Source organism: Plectropomus leopardus, chromosome 2 (assembly GCF_008729295.1).
Source record: "Plectropomus leopardus isolate mb chromosome 2, YSFRI_Pleo_2.0, whole genome shotgun sequence".
NCBI lineage: Eukaryota > Metazoa > Chordata > Actinopteri > Perciformes > Serranidae > Plectropomus > Plectropomus leopardus.
Window position 1 is genome coordinate 10,804,970 of NC_056464.1, and position 20,399 is coordinate 10,825,368.

The window sequence follows — 20,399 nt, forward strand, 5'->3', positions numbered from 1 at the left end:
TGACCGTGGGAATGTGGGTTGCTGGCCTTTTTTGTGCTGGGGATCACTACTAATGTTGTTCAAAGGCACCTGCAGAGTGGCACTGTCTGTCTTAAGGAGTAGCGACCATGAGGCCATCTTGTTGAGGTCAGTATGTGTAGACAGTTAAATCATTCCACAACCAGAAATCATGGATTAGCAGAACCATCTGGAAACATGGGCAATTTTAAAGCAGGAGTCAACAATTTAAGAGCGTGTCAGAAAGACTAAGTTAGAGTGCATAAGGAGCTGATGGGTGGACATTTCACCGGGGCTGTACCTTGTGTGATTCCATTTGGCATGTGATTAATTGATTGATTGACTACAATAGCTGTTGCATATGTAACATATCAGAATATCCATTAGTGATCTGGCAGTTACATTAACATCAGCTCACTGGTCATTTACACAGCTCATTTTCAGCTACTGGTCTTTTGTGCATAGCGTTCTCCTCGATAGATGTCCAGGAAGGGGTGCCATTCCTCGGAGGGAGAACACAGTGACTTCAGGCGCTGTAGAGAGTATGGTACAATTTAGGGATAATTTGTAAGACACAGAAGAAAATCTTTGTGATAATGCTTTCTGTATCATACAATAAGATGTGCACACCTTCCATGGGCTTCCCTTTGCTCTTATCAGCTTGTATATAGTGACGACAGGGATCCAGATAAGGATGCATGCAGTTATGCACCAGCCCAGAGACAAGCCCCATTTTGGGAACTTGATCTTTCCATAGGTGGGGGGCACAAAGGTCATGAGAGACCAGATCAGGATCGCCTAAACAACAAAGGTTTTGGTGAGCATAGCATCTAGTCATACAGGCATGTAGAGCCTTTATCACCTCATGTCAGGAGCTCTCTCTACTACCTCGCTTTTGTTACTTTTAATTTTGTTGGATTTGCTGAGATCTAATGGTTGTTATGTTTGGGACTCATCACTGAATCGTTGGCCACGTCTCCCTGTACAGCAACCCCAACCCCCCGCCCACCCCACCCCAGTGTAGGAAGGAATTTGACATTATTAGATTTGATCTTTTTTGTGCTTTTCAATCTTAAAGCTATTTTCTTATATGCCAGTCTGGTCACTCTGCCATTAAATACAAATACTTTATGAAAATATATTTTCAAAATAAATTTTGTACTTAAAAAGATTAATTCATTTAAAGTTGTGTGTAACGGTATATTTATCTGCAGAGACCCTGCTCACTGCCTGAAGAGTATCTTCCTATTTTCTTCTTTATTATATTTTTTGACATTCCTGGCCACAGGTCAGTTGGCGACCAGATGCCAGACCATGAGCAGAACACTTCCAAGAGGGAGATACTAAAAGTTAAGTGGGAGTGAAGTAGGAGTTAAAAGTAAAAATAAATAGAGAGGTTTGTTAAGTGTAATGTTTCTGTAGTGCGATATAGGAAAAAATGACAAAAAGAGACTGTACTCACAACAAGGATGCAGGGGGTGATGAAGAACCAAGATGCTCTCCACCAAACCCAGAAGCAAACGTTCTTTTTTCCAATCATCATCTCTATGTCTTTAATAATCCGATTTCCCCCTGTTATGCATGGACAGAAAATGTTAAGACTGAAATTACTTATAACTTATAAATAACTGGACGGACTGCCAACAAATGTTATGCAGACGTTCGTAGTTTCCAGATGATATATCAGAATGAATTCAGTGATTCCCTGACCTTTCATCTGCATGGGTTTGGCACAGAGTGCCACAAAGAGAAAAGGGAAGTCCAAAAGTATTTAGAAAATGACTAATTTATTGCTGGTTTTGGTCTTTTCATGCAATGTGTTGACAAAAGGAATAATATATGTAGCCCTGAAAACAATTTAATTCCTAATAAAGTGAATGGAAATGATAGGATCCTTGAATTAATTTAGAGAGAAGATAATTTTGTAAGATTTAGAAGATTTGGGATGATTTCGTTTTTGTTATTGTTTTAGCATATTATTTATTAGTTTCATCATTACAGTTAATGGGAGAAATGGATCACATGGATATGAGTGGTGACATTCATAAATTGTATATATGAATTATCATCTGCTTTTCACCTGTGTCGAGTTAATCTGGAAACAGGGTGAATTGGTCAGCACATTTTATGTTGACTGCGCTTTCTTTTGACCGACCGCTTTGATTATTTTGATTAGAAGTTTGTGCATGTTACAAAGTAAGTTGATTCCTTCTCATTTATACATTTATTTAGACATATTTTGAATACAAACAAATCTTTTTTATTGGTGTGTCACAAAATAGACCAAGCCAAGACTTGTAGTTTGTTTCCTGCAGTCGCTACAAAAATACTTCATTTAGGAAATTAAATTGAATGTAGTTGAAATTGTTAAAGACAGAAAATAATTACCTGAGAAATTAAAATAACTTACTCATAAAGAAGTTAGGATGTAACTTGTTGAATAAGTAATTGAAATAAACTGTAATTGTAATAACATTGTAAGCAAACCTTGGGTTAAATTAAATAAAACCGCGGATTGTGCCTTTATTGGAGCTTCTTTATTTTATTGGTTAAAGCAGGTATCAGTCAAGCCACCTGGTAATTGGTTGTAAATGAGGAAATGAAGGTGAGAGGGCGGGGACAAAGTGGTGTCCAGCAGAGGCGTCGTTACGGAGTCGCGGGAGGAGACGCATATTGGGAAGTGAGAAGAAACACAGGGCAGGACGGATACCGACAAACTCGAGATAGTTTGGTGAAAGTTCGCGTAAACATATTTAGATTGTCGCTGTGGAAAACAGCGCGCATTTGTTGCATAGTTTCAGTTGGTTAAGTGGCGAGTGTGTCGGTGTTGTATTACTAAGCTAAAGCTAGCGTCGGCGAGTCGCTGAACTAGAGGACGCCATTGCTGACCGGATAGGACTGTTATTTTGTGGACTTCCTGGACAGGATTAACTGCCGCTGCCATCTGGTTTCATTTTTCGGACTACCGTTTGTTTCCCCTTGAATGACCACCTAACTGTGAGTTAAACTTTTTGTGTTTTCTGGCTCTGTTGAGGTAAAAGATTTTCTCAGCCGAACTGCACCTGAGCAACTTTTAGGCCTGCAACTCTCAACATTTTGCGTGCATGTGTGTGTGTGGTACCACAGGGGGGTTTAGCTTAGTATTTTCTGAGCCTGCCATAGAGAAATATTGGTTAAAAAAGTGAGAAATAGAGATTTTGCCAGAGAAATCTGTGACTTTGTGTTGTAATATTTTGAAATTCAGAGTTACATGTATTAATCATGTAATTTATTGATTTGCTAGGCAACGTTTTTGTAAAGGTTGATTATTTGGTTTCGTTAATTATAATTTTGAAGGGGCATATTTGTTATTTTTAAATTGTACACATTGTGTTGTCATGGATGCTGGGTCTCACGTTAGTTAGGGATGCACAATAGTAAATGTCTTGCCAATGTCTGATATGCCGATAGATAACAACTCATTTGGCCAATAACCAATATCCATAAACTTTAGTCCTTACCTACTTTCAGTGATCATCAAGTCTCTTCTGTAGTGAATTAACATTATATTATGCGAACTGTTATCATGATGAGCCACCAGCAGATGGAGACATAAAATACAATGCTTTTTAACGTAATATTCATTCATTGTGCAAGATAAGAAACACACACACACACACATATATGTATATGTATATGTATATGTATATATATATGTGTGTGTGTGTAGTAGGGTGCTGGTAATCAGCACATCGGGGTGATAGGTTACTGTGCCTTATCAGTGTGTTGACATTTGCAACATCTGCATCATGTCCCATTCTGCTCTTGTGTCTGAAGCCTGTATGAAGGCAGTGAGTGATAAGGAATTGGGCTCAGTGTGCTTTTTGCTTGTCCCGCTTATCAACTTATCTGGGTGATGTTCCCAAATATCCAAAAAAGTGGTAACAGATGCATGTGAAGGGGTCAGACCTGCGCTCTGTAGAAGAGCCTTTGTTCGGCTCTAGGCTACAATATCGCTCTCCACTGGATTTATACATTATTGACCTACAGTAATTCTGATCTTACATGCTTAGAGTACTCACTGTAAACCAACATGAACCTCCTACATTTTGTAATGCCTAGTTTCACTTCAGACGTCATTTTGGTGAAAGTAGCGTAAAAGTAGCGTACAATATAACTCTACACATGGAGTAATATTGTAATGTAACTTATTTCTTTCAAATGATGGTAACTAGTAATATGTACTGTATTACATTTTGAAAGTAACTTGCCCAACACTGGTTGAATCTTATTTTCTTTAAACTGAAAGGGTACATATTATCTGTACATTGTAAAAACCTTAAAACAGACAGTAAACTGTTGTTCCCTTTTATCAAGAGAGTTGTCTGGAGTCAGTTATTTAAAATACCGTGGTATATGGTAGTTAAAGTAAATGCATACTGCTAAGTTTAAGCATCTTTTTTGTTTAGGAGAAGGGTACTTTAAGTTTTACCCAAAGCAGGTAAACTATTATGGTAGCTACCTTAGAAAACTGAACCCAAACACCCCATGAATCCAGTCTAAAACAAGTTACAGCATTTAAGCCAAAATGAAGAGTGTTAGGATGTTACATAAGCCAGACAAATACAGCCGAGCCAGTGAAATAACTTGTAAAGGTAATGTGTCAGATCTTATGTATCATTTATACTTACCATGTATAGTTTTCATTTATATTTACCATATATGTAGCAGAAGCCAACGATCTCCATGATAGCCAAAATTAACATCACCCAGCTGGTAGTAAAGTGGTCAATCAGGGTCACCCAGTATATTCCTGCCTATCCCAGACACACAAACACACACACAAACACAGACACTGCTGGTAAGCAGGGTAATGATATCAGACAGTAGTAATAAAGTCACTATATATAGATCTGCTGTACCCTCGTGACACATGGCAGGCCCAGGAAGAAGATGATGATACATGTCACTATTGTCAATAAGGCACGCTTGGATTTGAAGAATTCAGGGAAGGCATCGGTCAGGCAGGTGGTGGTCACCTCTGAATGATAAGAAGAGAGATGAGAATCAGTGAGCGAAATGAACGATTTTAGGCTGAGTGGTAAACAGTGATTTATTGCTTCAACATAAATATGTTAAACTGTGTTGATACTGTGTTAATATTTAAATGTATGCCAAATAGTAGTATTACAGCAGAGCCACTAGTAAATGACGATCTCACCTAATAGTGTAAACTGAGAGTCCAGGCCAATTATGAAAAGCATTAAAAAGAACAGGACAGACCAGAGAGGGGAAATGGGAAGCTTAGCCAAAGCGTCTGGATATGCAATGAATGCCAGGCCGAAACCTGCACAAGGATAGAGAAACAGAACCTCAGAGAACACGTAGCTTTTTTTTGGTCTTTTTTTGAAAGGAGGTAGTATTTTAGAAGTCTGACCTTCCTTCACCACGGCTCCAATAGGCTTTCCATAGACGTGAGCCATATGACCTAAAATTGAAAAGATAGCAAAGCCTGCAAACACACTGGTACCTAGGAGGAGATGAAAATAGTCATATACTCTATTCACTTTAGAGATATCACACTCTGTTTCACATACTGTATAAAAGCATGGCACTCAAACTATGTCCTAGCAGACAATATCTAGCTACAGGACATGAAAGCTACCTGTATGCATGACTCTCGATGAGGACCCAGTGGGGTTGCTGAAGTCAGAAATCAGTACACTGTAGCTTTAATTAACTAAATTAGGCACTTATGGCATCATATTGTTATATCTTTACTTAGTGCTGATGATGATTTTTTCCCCCTCTAGTGATCATGCAAAAATAAAAAAACAAGTGATTTGAAAGAGTGCGTCAACATGTATATAGTTTTCCTACCATGATTACAGAGGGTTACAATAATTGTGTCCATGAACATGTTGTTGTGGAAGTTGCCATAGGAAGCAAGAGCCACAACTCCACCTGACGCAATGGAAAGGGAATAGAAAGTCTGGGTTGCTGCATCCTTCCAGACCTAAAACACGCCAAGATGTTTTGAAAGATTGATGTAGGACATATTTTGCAAACCATCCTTGGTATAAAAACAGAAAAACATTCTTGGGGTCCATAAAATCCCATCTCCCATTCATCATCTGTGGAGTAGCTCCAGACTTTAGAATTGATGAAATCACAATTTAATACTTCTCTGATCTCTGAGTTTGAAAAGGAGTAGGTCATGTTCTCAAATTTTGATTCAGCTTTCCCAGACCATCGAAATAACATATTGAGATTCTCAAATTTAAGTTGTGTTCCCCTTTAAGAACTTGGTCTTATTGCAGTTAAACATGGATAGTTGGGTCCGTACCTGCGCTTCTCTCAGTTTAGTCCAGTTCGATTGGGAACCAATGTAGAACTCTATCCCATCTCTGGCTCCCTCTAGTGTCACACCTCTGATCAGCAGGATCAGAATCACCACATAAGGAAATGGAGCTGTGAAATACACAACCTGGAGAGACAAAAGCAATAAGATCATATGCTGAACTTGTGAGCTGACGACAGAGCAATGCAACTGCCTTAATTTCAAAGAGATGTAAACTGCTTGAAGCTTGAAATATGAGTATATTACTATTACTCCGCAAAGTAATTGTATGAGCCATGGCTCACCAAATCCTTTTTTTTATTGAAAGAAAAGCAGATTTTTTTTTTACTATGATCTGCTACAAGGTGGATGTTGTCTTACTTTGCCTGATGACTTGATGCCTTTGATGAGCGCTGCAGCAACAAGAATGGAGCTCAGCAGCAGACAGAGGGCCAAGTGCCAAACTACTGGTCCTGTTTCATCTAGACCGCTGGATCTCTGCAGAGCCACATGGCTGAGGAGGAGAGACATCTGACTGTACAGCCACAGCAGTATGACAAGTGTGTGTATTTGTGCTTGTTTGCACCAGTGTGTGGCTCTTACTCCCAGTACTGCTCACTCGGGCTTTGCATTGTAACTGTGATCATGTTGGCTGAAGGACAGGTGCTGTTTTGCAGAGTCCAGTTGGTCACTAAAACACCGCTTACATTGCAGTACACTGGAAAAGTAAAAAATAAATCAGTCTATGTGATGGCTGTCTACACATATTAAATCCTAAGAAGTAGTGTTTACATCACAAAAGTAGGATGATAGTGTTTAATTCAGTTAAGTTAAAACTGACAGTGTAGATGAAGTCAAGAGTGACAGATCAGCATTCACCAAACAGCAGATATGGTATACAACATCTAACAAGCTAAGATTATTGAGTAGAAAAGCACCCGTAGGTGTGTTGGTACAGTTACTGCCAGCCTCGCTGAGGCAGCTGGCCCACGGCAGAGGCGACTGGAAGGAGGAGAACATGTAGAACAGGCTGTAGGCGATGATGACGTTATAAAGAATTGATGTTATTGCGTTCACAACAACCATGGATAGGCCGACACCTGGAAAAGATAATAGGTCATAATAATTAGGGGTGTTACGGTTTACTAAATTTACAGGTTCAGTTGGTTTTCGGTACAGCAAAAAAAGTACAAATGCCAGAGAACCTTCTTTGATTAAACTTCTATTTTATGCTTAATTAATTAATTTATGATTAAAACTAACATCATAATGTATGATATTTTTGACTTTGAACAATGATGGAGCCATACCTGAGTAGCCCATCATATAAAACAAAAACAGCTCCTTATAAAATATAAAATGTAAAATGTGGTACTAGTAATAAACAAAGACAAACAAAAGAATACGTGAAAATACGTGAAAAATACATGTCAAAAACATGTAAAAGGGCTGGGAAATGTATGGTACTGTGTGTGAGTGACAATTTGCTATATACCAAGCTCTCTTAGTTCTTTCAGTCTCATAAATACATGACTAAACATCTCTGTGAAATGATACGTAATGAGTACCAAACCAAAACTGAAAGCCTCGCGCTGAACTATTCGATACGAACATGTGTATTGTTACACCCCTAGTTGTAATGCATGGATGTTATCTGGCAAAATGTTTTACTAGAAATGACTCAGCTGAGCCCTAAAACAACAACTGTCTTGATTTTGTCTCATCTGTTAGGCAGAAGAAGAGCCTGTAGACATTATTATAATATTACCTTTCCTTCAGACTTGAGTATAGTTATGAACACTGTTGACTTACATTAAAGATCGAAATTGAAAACTTACCAAAATGACCAAACTTTCTGTTTCCAGGTTCTCTTATTTGCCGCAGTAATTAACCATAGACATTTTCCCCAACTTTCTGTCATATTAAACAAATTAATTAATTGGTTCACATTTAAAAATGGTCAAACACAAATCAAAAATAACTTAAAGTTGCTGTCCTTTTTACAATGATTCTTTGAAGTTTTAGGAACATTTCTGACACTTAGGCATGAATTTTGATCTGATAGTTGGAGCTAATGCTAGTCACATTTAATATCCTGGTCTTAAGCGTCGCAGCCTTTCAGATTATTCTACTGATCTCTCAGGCCTACCCTGCAGTAACGGCACTGCTCTCCACATGTTGACCGGCCCTTGGCTGCAGAACTGGCCGATGGCACTTTCCAGGAAGAAAAGAGGAATTCCACATAAAACCAACATCAGGAAATAGGGAATGAGAAAGGCACCTGCTCAGAGGGATAAAAGCAAGTTTTCACGATCACAGTATTCACAACACTGTTACCACAAGTGATTTAATTGTAATAAATAATTACCGCCGCCGTTCTTATAGGCCACGTATGGAAATCTCCAGACATTTCCAAGACCAATAGCAAACCCTATCATAGAGAGCATGTACTCTGTCTTGTTGGTCCAGTTTCCACGCTCAGGATTCTCATCGCCATCATCCACATGAGAGTCCTGCTCAAAGCAAAGTTTTAAAAAAAAAAAGTATCATCCATGGTATTAATTTACCTAATAATAAATCTGAAAGATCAAATAATGTATGCCATATAAGAATCACTACAAACCATTGTTTAAATGAATACTAACTATATAGTCCATGTTCTCATCTCTTTTATTTGCAGGAAATGCACAGGTGTTAAGAATAACATTAACAAAGGCTCTTTTACGCTATTATAATCAGTCACATCTATGCTTGCTCTACTGTGACAAGTCACATCTGCTATGAAAAGGAATTATTACAAATATCAGGATACAGGATTATACTGTTATTATAGCCTCACTGTGACTCGTGCAGACACAAAAACAGATGAAACACATTGGTGGATATTTTGGTCACTTGAAATCTTATACAGTGAATTAGCTCTACTCTTATTGTGGTTGGTGCATTAAGATGAGATTTACACCTTCATGTCATGAAAGGAGAATTTATGATGTTTGAATGACAGGCTACCTGTCACAAATTGTCACTGATGTCAGACATTATGTCAAACACGAGGGTGGGGTTGATTATGAAGATATTTCAAATGTTGATGCAGTTGTCAAAGGCAAACATGTCTACTTGTTTTATCTTCTTGTTTTTAAGATAAGATAAGATAAGATAAGATAAGATAATCCTTTATTAGTCCCACAGTGGGGAAATTTCCAACATTGCAGCAGCAAAGGGATAGCAAAATAGCAAGATAATACTGTGCAAAATAAACTATATTAATAAATAAATAAGTACAAAAACGTGCAGGATTAAGATGAAGGAAATAAATTTTGGTGGAAAATGGGCTATATACAGTATATAGTGTAAAACACAGATCTACTAATAGTAAATTCTCACTTTTTTTAATGATTCAATGTTCAAGGCTTATTTTTAACATTGTGATAAAGTTCATTTTTAATATTGTAAAAAATAAATACAAAGTGTATTGCCTATATATAAGAAGCCTATATAGTTAGTTATTGAGCTATTTGCAGTCCTACCTGATCAGTAAGAAGAGCAGGATTCTTGGACACGTTCGAGCCATTTTTCAACATTGCTTGTCTGCTTCTGACAGTTTAGAAAAGAAAATTCAAATTGCTAAAAAAAACCCACAACTATCTTTAGTCAAAGTTACCAAACCGGATTCCTGCCAATGATCGCCGTCAGACAGGTTTTCATCTTGAAGTGAACCTGTCTACACTGTCAAAACATGCCTGTCAATTTCAGTTATAATTGTTTAAACAGTTTTCCCTTGAAGCGAGATGTATTGCATAATGTTAGAATAATTTTAAAACAATAGGAGACAAACCTCCTAAATAAAGGCTTTATGTAAGTAACACATTTTATCAAAAAATGCCATTAAAAGTGCATTTAAAAAAAACAACGAAAATGAATACATAAATGTACAAAGCAGTGAAGTTCTTCTGGTGTGTGATCATATGTATGTATAACTGTATCTTCTCCACTGCAGTAACTTATGATAGTCTGTAAGACTGTCTGGTTAAAAGACAGTCAGAAGTAAAGACAGCTGCTCAGTGTGTTAAGTGATGTCAGACAGCTGCTTAATCACTGAGGTCATTCAATAATTGTAGAGTGATGATGTGACCACAAACATGACTGATGACATAACCAGTGACACATAGAGATGAATTATAAACTCCTGTACAGGCCCCTGCCGCAGCTTGTTATAACGCCTCAGCTTTTGTTATGGTCACAATCAGGCACACCAACAAACGCACAGACAGAGTCATTGCTACTGTAATGTGCAGTATGAGCCCTCAGGCTTGACCAAATACTGTGTCACTGTTCACACATATTGGGAAATTCTTTTGTAAATATGACCTGTCACGTCAGTAAATACTGGATATCTCTATGTCTGTCTCTCTCTCACACAAATTCACAGACTCTGAAATCGATGGTTTATTCAGTCTAACTGAGACTGTTCCTTCTGCAGCGGTGAATAATGTTGATACTGCAATGATTAATGCATTATGTAAAAGTAGTAGACAAGATATCAGACTGCTCTCTGTGTAATGCATCATACTTCTCAGAGTAATGCATTACAACTCAACAGCACCACAAACTACTTCCTCCAAGGTAACCATGAAGTTTTATCAGTACCTCTAAATATATTCAACTAAACACATTGTGAACTTCATGAAAGTAGCACATAATAGCGGCTAACTTCTGGTTTAGCACTCCACTAACTTGAACTTGATAAAATAATTTAATCTTGATTTAATCTTAATCTTCTAGACTTTTGTGAAGTTATCAAGCCAAATTGTCCAATGAATTCTCAACAATGAATCCTTGACACTCACAAAAAATGATCCTCTGATTTTCACGTAACCTCTTTCCAGCCAGTCATGCTTGATGTAGGCTAATGAACGTGAATCGGGAGTATGGTGGTTGTTCAAGAGCCTGAACTTTGTCACTGAGGGACAGTGTTCAAGTCAAGTTGTTTTAAATGCAACAGTAAGCCAAGTTATTAGTTTAGTTAGCTTAGCTTATGGCCTACTGTTTTTTTAATGTGGAACAGGCTTTCAGTCATGTTGTCTTTTGATTAAATTTTATTATAGTATGCTATTATAAATCAAGCTTGCTTAAAAAAAAAGCAAAACATAAAAAATAACAGCAATGTGGTAGATTTGTAAGCTTATCAAAAAGTAGTTTAAATACGTGTTTTGCAAAATTAAACATGTAACATAGCAGTTATTAATTTACTGCTATATTATTGTTTTGAATGTGGCATACAAAATACCTGCTAAGTATAGATGTGGCATTTAAAAGCAGCTCAACATCGGAGATGGACGAAGAAGCTATTTATTGTAGAAGATAACAGAGACGATGTTAACTGACAGGAAACTATTTGACATAAAAACAAGCATGACAACTGACACCGAAACAGTCACTACTGACAGAACAGAACAGAATTATTTCAGATGAAAAAAAGTGAGATAAATAAAAATCAGTTGATCATTGACAAAATCAGAAGTGTTATCTGATTCCAAAGCTAATTCAGCATTATTGTTGACACATGCATTGAATCAAATCATTCCCTTGACATGAAAGCATTGCTATTATTGTGCTAAGTAGTTTTCAAACATTTTTTACTCGTTATTATTGGTCACTGGTCTGTGTGGAGTCCCAAATGGCTCTGCTTCATTTACTGTGAACACATGACCTCACACAAGCTTGTTGCATGCTCCATCTGGAAATGCTGGACAGCAGATTAAAACGTGAAAAGAGTCAAAGAGACTCAGATATTTTCCCCTGAAGATAGCAGACCAAACCACAGCTAAAACTAAAGTGAATATTAACCTTGACATTTAATAGCAGATAAACAGGAAGAGGCCTGAAATGGGATGCCTTTATAACTCTTTTTCCGTTGAAATAATAGGCAAATATTTTCACTTAAAGCAACTTAAACTATGAGTACAATGGTTTGCACAGATCCTACTACTTCACCAAAGGGAAGAAAATGATGGCCAAACATACAAAACACACATCAGAGCCATGAGCTTGAGATTACATTTACATTAACTTCTGGTTTGGTTTTATTGCCCATCCTGAGGTGGCAGCGTTCTTGTGAGTAGCGTTCTCCTCTGTGAACATCCAGGTAGGGATGCCATTCCTCAGCTGGAGTGCACAATGACTTCAGACGCTGTGGAAAGTAAAAGGTTAGGATTGTTTATTTTCCATATCTTTGAATTCATGGGAAAAAAATCTCAAACTGTGCAAAATGCATTGCTTTGAAAAATGTAGACCATTATTGTTTCGAGCCTCTATACTTTTTAAGCTATCACAGAACACACAAATACACACCTTCCAGGGGCTTCCCTTTGCTCTTATCAGCTTATTTACAGCGATGACAGGGATCCAGAGGAGGACAAATACAGCCATGCACCAGCCCAGAGCTAAACCCCACACTGGGTACTGCACTTCTCCATAGTGGGTTGGCTTAAGTGTCATCAGAGACCAGATCAGGATCACCTAAACAACAAACGGCAGCTGATTTCATTCATTAAATCAGAATTAATGTGAACTAATTTCAGGTCAGTTTTATTTATTCATTTTCTTTGCTCAAAAGCAATTACATAAAGACCCTGTAGTCAGTGGAATAAAATGTTGGCATTGTGCATTTCTGCAAACCACAGATATGATACATTCATAAATAGCATATACATGACAGTTTGGATTACATGAATACCCAACACGTTCTCGCCCCAACTCATCAAATAACTTAACTTTGTTAGTGGACCTATACACATGGCATATTATGATGCCCTCGGTGCTCCCCCTCACATTCAGTGATGGCATGTTAATATATGCTTGTTACATGCATTGTCTCTTTTCAAAATACACTTTATGTATGGTACATACTAACCTTGACCCAATCTGTTTTTTAAAATGAATTCACAACATACATTAAACACTGCAATTTTAAGTTAACTTCCTCAGGTTTAAGCAACAAACAGTGGGAATTTTAAGCCAAAATGTAATGTTTTCCTAACCCTAATCAATTGGTTTTTGAAAAATTGCAAAGTGAAGAGTGTTTATTCTGGTAATTTGATTGGATAACTTTCATCCATTCACATAGCTGTCTTTAGCACAATAATTCTTGATTAAACTCCTGTGATGGCACTCAACATCACATGCATGTACTTTCAAGCAGATCCTTCCAGAACATGTGATTAATAGAGCATAAGTCTCTTGCATTAGTGGCATTGTGAGACGTTGCACTCACCACTATTATACAGGGACTTAGGAAGAACCAACACGCTCTCCACCACAGCCAGAAATAGAAACTCTTTTTTCCAATCATCATCTCAATGTCTTTAATAAAACGGTTCGCTCCTGTAATGCATGAGAAGAACACACACACGTTAACAGCTGCAGTTTAAGGCTTTCAGTCTTCATGTGCAAATATCTCCAATTATCATATTTACCATATATGTAGCAGACACCGATGATCTCAAAGAGTACCAAAAATAGCAGAACCCAGGTGGCAACAAAGTGGTCAATTAGAGTCACCCAGTATATTCCTGCCTTTCTCAGCCACACACACATGTACACACGTACACACACACACACACACACACACACACACACACACACACACACACACACACACACACACACACACACACCAGCTGAGTATGTTAAGTAGACCTATGTTTACATCAGTACCATAAAGTTACAGTAATGCAGGCTTACCCTTGTGACACAAGGCAGGCCCAACAGGTAGAGGATGGAAGATGTTGTTAGACTCAATAAAGCTCGTTTTGATTTGAAGAATTTCGGGAAGGCATCAAGCAGGCAGGTGGTGATCACCTCTGATGACAGGAAGAAGAGAATTCAAAATAAATCAGCAGTAGATTTAATGATAGTAAAGTATGATTGCAAACTGATGGTCTCACCTATTCCTGCAAACTGAGAATCCAGACCGACAGTCAAAAGCATGAAGAAGAACAACGTGGACCACAGAGGGGAAATAGGAAGTTTAGACAGCGCATCTGGATATGCAATGAATGCCAGGCCAAACCCTGCACAAAGACAAAGACACAAAACATCAGAGGCCACGTGGCAGTCCTCCACATTTTTTCTTTATTGGTGCCCAAATGGTTTATTTGTCTGACCTTCGTTCACCACTTTTTCAACAGGCACTTTGTAGATGTGAGCCATGTGACCCAAGATTGAAAATATGGCAAAGCCTGCAAGGACACTGGTGCCTAGGGATAGATGAAAATATCAAAATAGATAACAGAATATTTACATAATTTAAACTTAATTTAAATAACATTGTTGCAGTGGCTGTGCTCTTACCAGCATTAGTAAGTGTTACAACAAATGAGTCCTTGAACACATTGTTGTGGAAGTTGTTGTAGGAAGCAAGAGTCATGACTCCACCCCAGCCAATGGAGAGGGAGTAGAAGGTCTGAGTTGCTGCATCATTCCAGGCCTAAAAAACATAGTCGTGCTTTTAATCAAAGGAAATGTTGTCTTTTCCTGGCTGTACCTGGTCATAGATAAACATGGATAGTTGGGTCCGTACCTGCGCTTCTCTCAGTTTAGTCCAGTTCGATTGGGAACCAATGTAGAACTCTATCCCATCTCTGGCTCCCTCTAGTGTCACACCTCTGATCAGCAGGATCAGAATCACCACATAAGGAAATGTAGCTGTGAAATACACGACCTAGAGAGACAAAAGCCATGAGTTTCAATTGTGGGAAAAAAAAAAAATCATTAATATTTTATTGCATTGCTGCTGGAAGATTATAAAGTGTAAAACCTATCCGAGCTCACGAAAGCAGTTTCGCAATAAGCATGTGACTTTTTATCTCTTCAGCTAGCATTTAGGCCTACTGGTATTTCTGATCTCAAGGTAGTTTTATCTAAAATCTGCACACTGTGTACATTTTTACAAAGTAGTTTGACATTTATGGCAATCCACTTATTCGCCTTCTTACTGACAGTAAAGATGAGAAGAGAGAAACTACTTTCATGTCTGCAGCCAGCAGCTGGTGGGCTCAACCTAGCATAATGAGTGGAAAAAGGGTCAAAGAGCTGGACTGGCTCTATACAAAGATAACTCTAGCACCTCAAGTTCAGGTAGTTTACTAATGAACATGTTGTATCATTTAAGTATGTAAGGTTACAGTGTGCCATTACGTAGCCTATGAATGTAATTTACTGTGAGCTACGTAACAAATGTTCTGTTTGTAACCAAAATCATGACTCTTTTTCTAAATTTAACTAGGTGGTTTTGTTGCTTTAACCTCCTGGGTCTGTCGTATTAGAAAGGAACAAACATATGGCATATATTGGCATATGGGTTTCAGGACTTGTTGCAAATATTAAATTTAACATCTGCATGTTAGTAGAACTGCTGCTCTGCCTGTAGATGTTTGGTCTTGTTACTAAGCTTGCAAGCATATACCAAAATGTGGAACTAGTCCTTTTAACAAAGTAAATACAGATAGTGATAAAAATGATTGACTCCCTGACTGTCTCATGGCAGCTGAGCATGGATCAAACCATTTTTTGGCATGTAGCTGAGTGAGAGGCATGCTTTGTATTGTAGGAAACCCTTCAGATAAAAATGATGGGATGTTTGGCTGTTTGATACTTGTAGTGGGCTTGACACATGCGTTGGCCCTGATGTTGGAACGTGAACAAGGACTTCCTATGATTTGGATGTTGTCTTACTTTGCCTGATGACTTGATGCCTTTGATGAGCGCTGCAGCAACAAGAATGGAGCTCAGCAGCAGACAGAGGGCCAAGTGCCAAACTACTGGTCCTGTTTCATCTAGACCGCTGGATCTCTGTAGAGCCACATGGCTGAGGAGGAGAGACATCTGACTGTACAGCCACAGCAGTATGACAAGTGTGTGTATTTGTGCTTGTTTGCACCAGTGTGTGGCTCTTACTCCCAGTACTGCTCACTCGGGCTCTTTACTGGAACTGTGATCATGTTGGCTGAAGGACAGGTGCTGTTTTGCAGAGTCCAGTTGGTCATTAAAACTCCACTTACATTGCAGTACACTGGAAAAGTAAAAAAAAAAAAAGTCAATGTAGTGAATATTTACAAGCATTAATTTCCCAGAACGGAAGACTTATTTTAGCATGTAGGTTTGACCTTAAGTGTATGCTGTTGATAATTCTAGTTAAAGTTGCACAGAACTTTTGAAAGAACTGGAGATGAAAACAAGCACCTATAGGCGTGTTGCTGCAGTTACTGTCAGCCTGATTGAGGCAGCTGGCCCACGGCAGAGGCGACTGGAAGGAAGCGAACATGTAGTACAGGCTGTAGCCGATGATGACGTTATAATAAATTGATACTATTAGAGTCACCATAACCATGGCAATGCCAACACCTGGAGAGAAGGAGAAAAAGAGGGTATAAGGCACTGTTAATTTTATATAATGTTGGTTTAATCAGCCTCTTTAAAGTTTTTAGATTAGTTCTACCAAAATCACAGCTGTTGCAGCGGTCCTAAAAAAATGTTATTTCTTTTATTTATTTTAAAACAGTCTAAGCTATTCTTCAGAAGGCTAGATCATCCTTCAGTGTAGATTAATGTCATAACCTGGAAGCAGCTAACAAGCAGTCCAAATAGAAAATGTCAGTAATTGTGATTGTGACCAACTGCAGCAATCATATGAACTCTAATCAAACATATTGAGTTCTGCGTGCAAATGGCAAATGACTGTCCACAAAGCTAGATTATGCTTGTAGTCATTTTGCAGTAATGTACTTTATATTTTATGTTAGAAAATAATTTTCTCATAACTTATTTTCTGTGGATTAATCTACAGGACCAAATCTGATAAGCAGACTTTCTGCAACAACTTTAAATCAACAATGCTGATCCCTCATTCAGTGTCATTATGGCTTTGTTGCTTCTATTAATGTGTCGTACATCATTATTTGCAATGTCATCAGTAATAAATCAAAAAATGTCATTTAATATCACCTCAAATATAATTATCATTACTAGTTCAAATTTCTATGCAAATGTCGACTGATCCCCAGATCACATTCACGTAACATAAATAATACTTGATGTTCAGATGTGTATCGTAAAGCAAAAGTCAGGTGCCAATATCAACATTGATGTTTCTTGCTCTCAGTGTTTATATGGTCATTTGACCAGTGAATTCTACTGCTATAGACAGAATCACAATGTTTATTTATGATAACGTCATGGTAGAAAATCCTTGTGTCATGTACACAAAATCAAGCGGCACTGAGCAAGCGGTGTCTTAGTTTTTGACCACCTTAAAAAAAAACATCCGTTTAAGTGCACACTTTATTTAGAATATTTTCACCACATTACTTTGCCTTCAGACAAATTTTTCTGATAGGAAATTGCTGCTGTTGTATCAAAACCACCAGTCTCCATTGACAAAAAGGTGATTTCATTGATCAGAATACTGGAGTTGCTGGTCTGTTGCGGCCTCCATTGATATTCGTGTATGTAGGATAAAGAGAGCAATTACAGCGTATGCTTACACTGGTAGTCTATGGATTATTTTAGGTGGCTACTTTTTCCCGCAACCCTTGTCCATTGCATCACATTGCTAAGTTTTGTGCCAGTAGATTTGGTTTATCAGATACGGTATAAAAAGCAACACAGTACATAAAATAAGCATAGCAGAAATGTCAAATATGTCAGACCACAGTATTCAACTATGTGTCTTTAAACGTTACAGTTATGGCTGAAAAAGACAACAGAAACCAACATATACCCCTGCAATCGTAACCAGTTGCCAGTTGTCTACCTGGAAATTTTTTGTTGTTTTTAGCGTGATGTCTCAGTGATTCAGTCTGTAACTGTATCATAGTTGACAACATAACCATTCTAAATGGGTCCCTTTGTGTTGAAAACTGTTAATGAAGCAGCTGACAGGAAGTATATTGGGACATAACTGGACATAATTGGGCAACAGAATAGCAGTGAAACGGTCTATAAGGCTGTAATACAGCTTGTACTGATGGTTTGAATGATTGTGCATCCTCAAAGGGTTAAAGCCTTAAAACCAAACAACCCAAAGCTCCTCTGAAGTTAACCATTAACCAACAGCCTCATGAAATCCCTCATGTTTGACATCTTTACCTTTAGATCTACCCGACTGATCTGTCCCAAAACTTGGATGCTAGTCTTACCCTGCAGGATTGGCACTGCCCTCCATATGTTAATTGGACCTTGACTGCAAAACTGCCCAAAGGCACTTTCCAGGAAGAAAAGAGGGATTCCAGTCGCCACCAACATCACAAAATAGGGGATGAGAAAGGCTCCTGCTCAGAAGACAATTAAATACAATATCAACAATGGTGCTATCGAACAGGATTTCCAATACTAATCCATTAGACACCAAATGTTTACCCCCTCCGTTCTTGTAGGCCATATATGGGAATCTCCAGATATTTCCCAGCCCAACAGCGTAGCCGATTGTAGAGAGGATGTACTCCCTCTTGTTGGCCCAGTTCCCGCGCTCAGTGTTCTCATCCCCATCATTCACATGTGGATCCTGCCCATTGGGAAATTTCTATTAAGTATTTTTTTATGTGGTAAAAATTTCTGAAATATCTCAGATATTTTATATTGTACCTTGAACATCATAAGAAAAACAACGGCAGTGAGAACAGTTAAGTTTTGAATGATACTAAATAACAATATTTAACAAAAATGATGTCAGTGTGATATCCAAGCTCAAACAATAGTCACTTCTACAGCTGATTTCACTGTTGATCATCTTGAGTAATTCTCCTTACTGCTAAAACAAACATGATACAAAATATTTATATATATATTTTTTTTTTTAAAAAGGGGCCTTTTTACTAATAATTTTAAAAGTGATTTCCACTCTTGTGTCACACTGAGATTTTATTTTGGTGGTTTCAGCGTGTTAATCATCACTTTCACGTCCAAAAATTATCATCATCATTACAATTTCACTTTAACGGCCACTTAAATTAATCCATTATAAAGTATTTAAATTAGATCTTGCTTCACCTCCTCTAAACTCACATCATAAAAAAAAACATTTTTAAAAACTTCCTACAATTAACAAAAAAAAGCATGGATTTTTTTTTCTGAATTAAATACTAAATCAAGCAAACACTATGTTTTGTGTTCCTCTGTAGACTTGCATTGGATTTCTTAATTACAAATACATGCATGCACCCAATTCCTCAGTCTGATTCAATGTAACTATTTTGTGGCAAACTATGCATTAAAAGTCCAGTCAAGCTGGTTTGCAATCCTACCTGGTCGACAACAGCAGGATTTCTGAAAATCAAATCTTTGAAACTGCTCCAGCTGTATTCCCTCATGTCCTTTCACCAGCTTGTAAATGGTCTGTATGAGAAATCCAAATCACTCAGGTAGGTCTGTTTAAAAGTCCCCCCCTTCACCTCCGACAGACAAGGGAGTGATGTTTTCAGACCAATCACCTGCCCTTACCCTCCTTCCTACAACACAGCGGAGCTTGTGCTTGTGCAGATATTTTTTTTTTTACTGTAATCATGATTTAATGCACAACAGTGAAGGAAGTCATCTTCTTGATGACATTTGTGACTCACCTGAACTCATCCAATATGATATAGAGGTTGTTAGTGTCAGTATTACGTTAGTACTTCCAACCCTCATATTTCCTATGATGCTCATTTTTGCTCAACTATACCATTCTGCCAAAATAGACCTGCACTCTTTCAGACTCCTCGCCTCAGATTGTGTTAGTGCTAACAACAGTTGATCTTTTATATTGATAAATAGGCTAAACAGTGGAGCTGTGACTGCCGTAGTGTGTTAATGTGAGTGTGTGTGTGTGTGTGTGTGTGTGTGTGTCTCAGGTGAGTGACTCTATACCGGTAACCACGTTTTAACAACTACTCCCTAAAGCCACCGCTGTGACTGATGATGGATAGTTCTCATTTTGGTCAGTGACATCAACACATAATCACTGTGCTGTTAGCATCTGTGTCACACATAATCACAACCTGATGATGTGACCACAAGTATGCCAGATGACATGACTGATGACACAAAG

The 20,399-nt window shown here is 38.0% G+C and overlaps 2 protein-coding genes across 2 annotated transcripts; both read right to left on the minus strand.

Annotated features, from left to right (window-relative positions):
* Nucleotides 1-437: 437 nt before the first annotated feature.
* On the minus strand, nucleotides 438-9,897 carry LOC121952463 (sodium- and chloride-dependent neutral and basic amino acid transporter B(0+)-like). The gene is made up of 15 exons (XM_042499175.1): nucleotides 9,844-9,897; nucleotides 8,685-8,829; nucleotides 8,466-8,597; nucleotides 7,255-7,416; nucleotides 6,920-7,034; nucleotides 6,698-6,830; nucleotides 6,323-6,463; nucleotides 5,857-5,992; nucleotides 5,414-5,506; nucleotides 5,198-5,323; nucleotides 4,899-5,017; nucleotides 4,694-4,793; nucleotides 1,460-1,569; nucleotides 628-795; nucleotides 438-530 (listed from the first exon to the last, which is right to left on the minus strand). The coding sequence occupies exons 1-15, from the start codon at nucleotides 9,895-9,897 to the stop codon at nucleotides 438-440; spliced, it is 1,827 nt and encodes a 608-aa protein (XP_042355109.1).
* A 2,453-nt stretch (nucleotides 9,898-12,350) lies between these two features.
* On the minus strand, nucleotides 12,351-19,700 carry slc6a14 (solute carrier family 6 member 14). The gene is made up of 15 exons (XM_042498467.1): nucleotides 19,618-19,700; nucleotides 18,734-18,878; nucleotides 18,514-18,645; nucleotides 16,559-16,720; nucleotides 16,274-16,388; nucleotides 16,052-16,184; nucleotides 14,898-15,038; nucleotides 14,669-14,804; nucleotides 14,482-14,574; nucleotides 14,263-14,388; nucleotides 14,060-14,178; nucleotides 13,792-13,891; nucleotides 13,590-13,699; nucleotides 12,668-12,835; nucleotides 12,351-12,506 (listed from the first exon to the last, which is right to left on the minus strand). Exons 1-15 carry the CDS (start codon nucleotides 19,681-19,683, stop codon nucleotides 12,351-12,353), a joined length of 1,902 nt encoding a protein of 633 aa, XP_042354401.1. The 5' UTR covers nucleotides 19,684-19,700.
* Nucleotides 19,701-20,399: the final 699 nt, after the last annotated feature.